This window comes from Eucalyptus grandis, chromosome 4 (assembly GCF_016545825.1).
Source record: "Eucalyptus grandis isolate ANBG69807.140 chromosome 4, ASM1654582v1, whole genome shotgun sequence".
NCBI lineage: Eukaryota > Viridiplantae > Streptophyta > Magnoliopsida > Myrtales > Myrtaceae > Eucalyptus > Eucalyptus grandis.
Window position 1 is genome coordinate 32,367,616 of NC_052615.1, and position 6,114 is coordinate 32,373,729.

At 44.7% G+C, this 6,114-nt stretch overlaps 1 protein-coding gene across 1 annotated transcript; it reads right to left on the reverse strand.

Annotated features, from left to right (window-relative positions):
- Positions 1-3,921: 3,921 nt before the first annotated feature.
- Positions 3,922-5,249, reverse strand: LOC104443167. The gene is made up of 2 exons (XM_039310893.1): positions 4,884-5,249; positions 3,922-4,842 (listed from the first exon to the last, which is right to left on the reverse strand). The coding sequence occupies exons 1-2, from the start codon at positions 5,247-5,249 to the stop codon at positions 3,922-3,924; spliced, it is 1,287 nt and encodes a 428-aa protein (XP_039166827.1).
- Positions 5,250-6,114: the final 865 nt, after the last annotated feature.

Consider the following 6,114-nt stretch of genomic DNA (forward strand, 5'->3'; position numbering starts at 1 on the left):
GAAAGAGTTTTTGTATTTTCTTTTCAGTAGTTTGTAAATGTACATCTCTATGTAGATATAATACAAGGTGTATACAATGAATGGAAGTAAATGATCCTACGTATCGATCTAAATCTAAATCTAAATCTATCTTTAATTGATATGTATACAATCGTAATTAGATCAAATCTTCCATTGAATATCACGAGCAATTGCCGCATATCTTCAAATACTCCCCCTCAAGTTGGTGGCTTGTAGATTTCCAAGACGCCTAACTTGCTCAATAGATATACATGCTATCTTTGACACAAGGGTTTGGTAAAGATGTCTGGTGGCTATTCTGTCGTCCCAATTCCTCTTGTCTCATTTACACCTTGGATTTTTTTCTCGTGTAAAGTGACAATCCACTTCTATATGCTCGGTTCCCCCTCGCACTATAGGATTTGCTGCAAGTTTGAGAGCCGCATCATTGTCACAGTATAACTTCGCTGCCTCTTGCAATTGTACTCTGAGATCTTTAGGTAGACCTCATATCCACATTATTTGGCAGGTGGTTTTAGCCATAGCTCGATACTTTGCTTCAGCTAAGGACAAGGACACAATGGGTTGTTTCTTGGTCTTCCATGAGAGAAGTGATTCTCCCAATTTGATGCAATATCTAGTGACCGATCTTCGACTTATGGGACATGTTGCATAGTTTGCATCACAGTACGCAATCATTTCCATGTCACAATTCTTGGATAGGAGTATCCCAAGTCCTGGACACTTCTTTAAATATTTCACGACTTTCAAGGCAGCATCCAAATGAGATTACTTTAGATTGTGCATGAATTGGCTAAGTGTTTGTACGCATAGGAGATATTAAGCCTAGTCATAGTCAGATATATGAGTTTCCCAACAAGCTTTTGATAGCCCGATGGATCTCTGAGCATGGGATCATCATTTTGAGATATGCCCTTATCATAATCTATAGTAGTTAACTTAGTGTTCTGTTCAATGGGAATGACAATTAGCTTGCATTCTGATAGACCTGCTTCTGATATGATCTCCAATATAAACTTCTGCTAACTAAGGAAATCCCTTGGTTAGATCGGACAATTTCAATCCCAAGGAAATATTTAGGTGCTCCTAAGTCCTTAATGTGGAAAGTGGCATGCAAATATTCCCTAAAACTTTCTATGGCAGCTTTATCATTTCCCATAACGAGAATGTCATCGACATATATCATCAAATAAATAGATGACATACCTTTTGTCCGTGTGAATAGAGCATAGTCATGTTTGGACTGCTTGAAGCCTGCTGTTGCAAGAGCATTCGCAAATTTGGCGTACCATTATCTGGATGATTGTTTTAATCCATAAAGAGATATGCGAATATGACATACTTTATTCTCCCCCTGTCTCCGTAAGCCTTGAGGAATATCCATATATATCTCTTCGTCTAAATCACCGTGGAGGAAGGCATTGTACACCTCCATTTGATGTAGAGGCTAGTTATTAATGGCAGCAACAGTTAAGAATGAACGGATTGTGACATATTTGGCTATCGGAGAGAATGTCTCATGATAGTCAAAGCCTTCTCGTTGGGTGAAGCCCTTGGCTACCAACATTGCCTTGTACCGTTCAAATGGAGCCATCGGCACGATATTTAATCTTGTAGACCCATTTGCACCCAATTGGTTTACAATTAGGTGGTAGTGAGACAAGATCCCATGTTTAGTTATCAATCAGTGCTTTTAGTTCTGCCTTCATAGCCTATTGCCATCTTGGATCGATAGATGTCTCATCATAACTAGATAGTTCCTTGTCTTCTGATAGGCGACTAATGCAACATTTATGTTCCTGTGGTAATCTATGAAAGGAAACATAGGATGAGATTATATATTGAATACCTGTGAATTGTGAGTGGCATAGACATAATCCTTGGTTCAGGTTGGAGGTTGTGTAGTCCGACCAGAGCATCTTGGATGATCGACTCTCGGAGGAGAAGGGATTGCCTCACTAGAGGGTGTTAGCGAGATATCCTAGATTTCCTCATCAGCAGTGGGCTCATCTAGTGTGTTCCCCAAAATATTTTCTAAGATCGAATTCTCAGCCGAAGTTGGTCTTGTTGCTGGAATAAGTGTAGGAATAAAAGGGACATTCCTCGGTTGTGCTAATGGTATGTAATCAGAATTTCAAGGTAATGCTTCATCAGATAAGAGGCCACGAGGATTGGAGATTATCCCTGAATCTTCATCTGAAGATGTCTTCTCATAGAAAGGAAAGATGTTCTCATGAAAGATTACATTGTGACTTATCAAGAATTCCTTTGTGGAAATCTCAAGAACCCGATACCCCTTTTGTAGGTTGGGATATCCCATAAAAATGCATCGCCGAGCACGGGGACTCAACTTGTCTCGAGGTCCTACTGTTGTGACATAACATAGACATTCGAAAACCTTGAGGTGTTGCAGCTCCGGTTTCTTCCCAAATAGTAGTTCAAAAGGCGTTCGCCTATTGAGTACCCGAGTAGGCATGCGATTTATTAAATAAGCCGCTATGATGACACAATCTCCTCAATAATCTTATGGAATTGATGCTTGAAACTTCAAAGCACAACTTCCAATAGATGACGATGCTTGTGTTCAGCCACTCCATTTTGTTGTGGTATATAAATGCATGAGCTCTCATGTTGGATGCCATGAGATGAAAAGAGCGAGGAGCAATCATGGCTGAAGAATTCTCCCCCGTTATCAGTATGGATCCGCTGAATGGATCGTGACTGAAGGAAAGAGTTTTTGTATTTTCTTTTCAATAGTTTGTAAATGTACAGCCCTCTGTAAATATAATACAAGGTGTATACAATGAATTGAAGTAAATGATCCTATGTATCAATCTAAATCTAAATCTAATCTTTAATTGATCTGTATACAATCGTAATTAGATCAAATCTTCCATTGAATATCACGAGCAATCACCGCATATCTTCCAACATAGGCTGGTTCAAGCTTCCCCCTAGACTTGTGAATACTGAATAGATAGGTACTGATCTCCGAGACTGAGAGAAGACGGTTCGCTCTCATCTGGGAATGACTTCGTCGGTAAAGCCTTCCTCAGGTCACTCAAGGCACGCTCATCATTTCTCGCCAATTGGTCGGAGTCCAGACATGGAAGCTCCCTCTGGCTTAGGATTTTCATCACTTCTGCCGTTCTTCCGAGAAGAATAGCGGCGGACCACACACTCTCTGTCCGGCCCTCAATGCCGCTGCGAGAGCACTCGGTGAATATGACATGTTCTAAGTTGGTGAGGCAGGCCGCAATAATATCGGAGATCATCCTTGATAGCTTCTCGAAGATACTGTTGCTCATATCACAGTCGCTGCTCTTGCAATCGAGCAGCACGGTCTTGCTTATACGGTACATGGAATGCGCGGCCCGTACTTTGACGGGCCATGCCGAAGGGGATTCCATTAAATATCCATGGGATTCGACGAGAACGTTCTTTGCACTGCACGCAAGCGCTTCGAGCACATCCTTTGTGGTGTTTCCCTGGAGGGAAATTTTGAGGAGATCTACATCGAGCCATTTGTGGTAGAGATCGACTCCCATGAACACAATGCTCGCCGCCTTTTGGGCATTCATCAATTCTTGTTTTGCGCACAGCCTTTCTTCTACTATTTTGACATACATCAGGGCCTCGCGAACACCACGCAGCAATCGTTTTCTGGCAGATGGATCAATGTCTGGAATGGTGACTGCTATGCTCGTTAAGGTCGCGATCGGCAGTGCCCAATTGTTCGGTGGTTCTACAGAATCCAGAGGAGGAACTGCATCGCTGTCGAAGTCCATGACCCTGGGAACCCATAAGGATCCGTCTCTTCAAAAAGTTGCACGAGATGTTTGGGCTGCTTGTTCTTCCCCATCTCGATCCAACGCTCGATGGTGTCGCAGTTGTTCCGCATCATGACGTGCACCAATTCTTCCTCGCCCTCGAGATGCAAAATATATTGGCTGAAGTCCGGCTTTGAGGCCGAGCCTCTAGGGGCGAACTCGAGTGCAAGTCCTTCTCTGAATCGCTGATGTTCAGTCTGAACTTCTTCCTCAGATCGGAGCACAAATCACAGAACAACAAGATCGGGGTCATGAACAGAATGGAGATCAGCCTCACGGCCTTGCTTCCCAACACGATCCCGACTTGTATTCCGATGAGCATATCCAAAACCACGTTCTTCGAGTCGTGGATGAGTTTACGACATCGCCAGCTCCGGACCTGTAAATTGAACGGACGCTCCTTAATCTCTATGAATTGCTGTATCCAATACTTTTCGGACTTGAATTCATCCTTGTAGCTCTTGTTCCCCCGCCTCTGCCATTTCAATCTGATCGTGAGGAACCATCGGAATGCGGGCGCGATTGTGCCGACCCCGACTGCAATAGTCTGCATGATGAGAATCGCCGTGCTCGACCACTTATAGTCCGACTCTGACTCCGATCGGCCATAGCAGGATACGAACTCAAACATCCAGGGCTGCAGGTAAGCCCGGACAATTGCCTGCGCCAGGGTCATTGCGCTCAGGAGGCAGAGCGCCCCGGAAGCAGTGCACGTCACGGACCGCGCCACAACGAATTGCGGGTTGCAGGAATGGGCCATCATCCCATACTTCAACAGGTGCTCCTTGAGCTTGTCGAAGACGACGTCGCAGCTCCGGCTCAAGCTCTCCTTCATAGTCAGCTCGTGCATCTTGCAATACTTCATCTCCAAGTAGCACTTGCTCGTTGGGACCATCGCGGCCGAGAAGCTCAGGGTCACCAGCAACAGCAGCATCATGGACATCACGAAGGCATGTTCCCACCTGCAGACGAAGATCACTCCAGTGCCCAACTGCATACAGATGTTCACAAAGATGTGATGACGAGAATCACCAGAGCGATCACGTTGGACCGGAGCTCCTTGTTCTCCATTGACCCGAGAGAAGGCATCGCGTTGCCCATCACGGTGCAGATCAGGACCGAGCTGCTAAGCTTGGCGAGCTGCTCCTCCCGGCGCGCCATCGGCGTGTTGAGATCAACGCAGAGCTTGACCGCGACGGCAATGACGCTCAGGGACATGGCGTTGAGGGCGATGTAGCGGCTCGGGAACCAGAGCTGCCGGTAGCGGAAGCCCGCGGCGGCGTCCGCGGCCATCGCGATCGCACAGGCCAGGGAAGCCGCCGTTATGTAGACGCCGATCCAGGGCATGGGCTTGCCGAACTCGGCCTGGTTGAGGCTTCCATTGACGCAACCGAGCATGACGGCCGTCTCTATTTCTTGGATTCCCCTGTTTTCTTCGAAGCTCTGCGACTGCAGCGGCTGTGTCTTTGCTCAGGAAGTTTTAGGCTGGAAAGCGCGTGGGAACGGTTAAGTGAGCTCCATTTTTTCCAGGTCCAATGAACTAGTCCCCAAGATCGAAGATTCTTTTGTCAATCTTCTCTCCAAATCAAGATCCTCCTGTTCCCCTCCTCCCCACCATTCGAAATTCACATTTGACTTTCTCATCTTTTATATAAAGATCGCCCCGAAAATTCAAGCTTTGTCCGAGTTGACTCGCCTGTCTGTGATCACAGAAACTTCCCACTAATTATCCCTATGAAAAATTTCATCTTTTTTTCTTGACTGCTTCAAAGTTTCGATTTTCTTTTCTTTTTGGTCCTTTTGTTTCTGTGTTTTCCGAGCTGACTCGCCTGTCTGTGATCACAGAAACTTCCCACTAATTATCCCTATGAAAAATTTCATCTTTTTTTTTTCTTGACTGCTTCAAAGTTTCGATTTTCTTTTCTTTTTGGTCCTTTTGTTTCTGTGTTTTGGAGTTTTGGTTGGTTTTCCATTTGGCGAACTTTCTTCTTTTGTCCGAATTCGGAGCTGCCTGGGAAATTTCTGGTGTGAAATGAAAATGGGAGGGCAAACTCCCGACCTTTTCAGATATTGACGTGGGGATGCGTGAATGAGCGACCACAATTTGCACACAGAATATAATACACAAAGTGATTTGTAAAATACATATAGGATAAGATAAAAGAACAAAAAAAAAGTCATTTGAAACTTTTCCGTAATGTAATAATTTTTCGACTAAAAAACCTATGAAAATGGCATCTTTCTATTTCAGCTTTTCATGCTA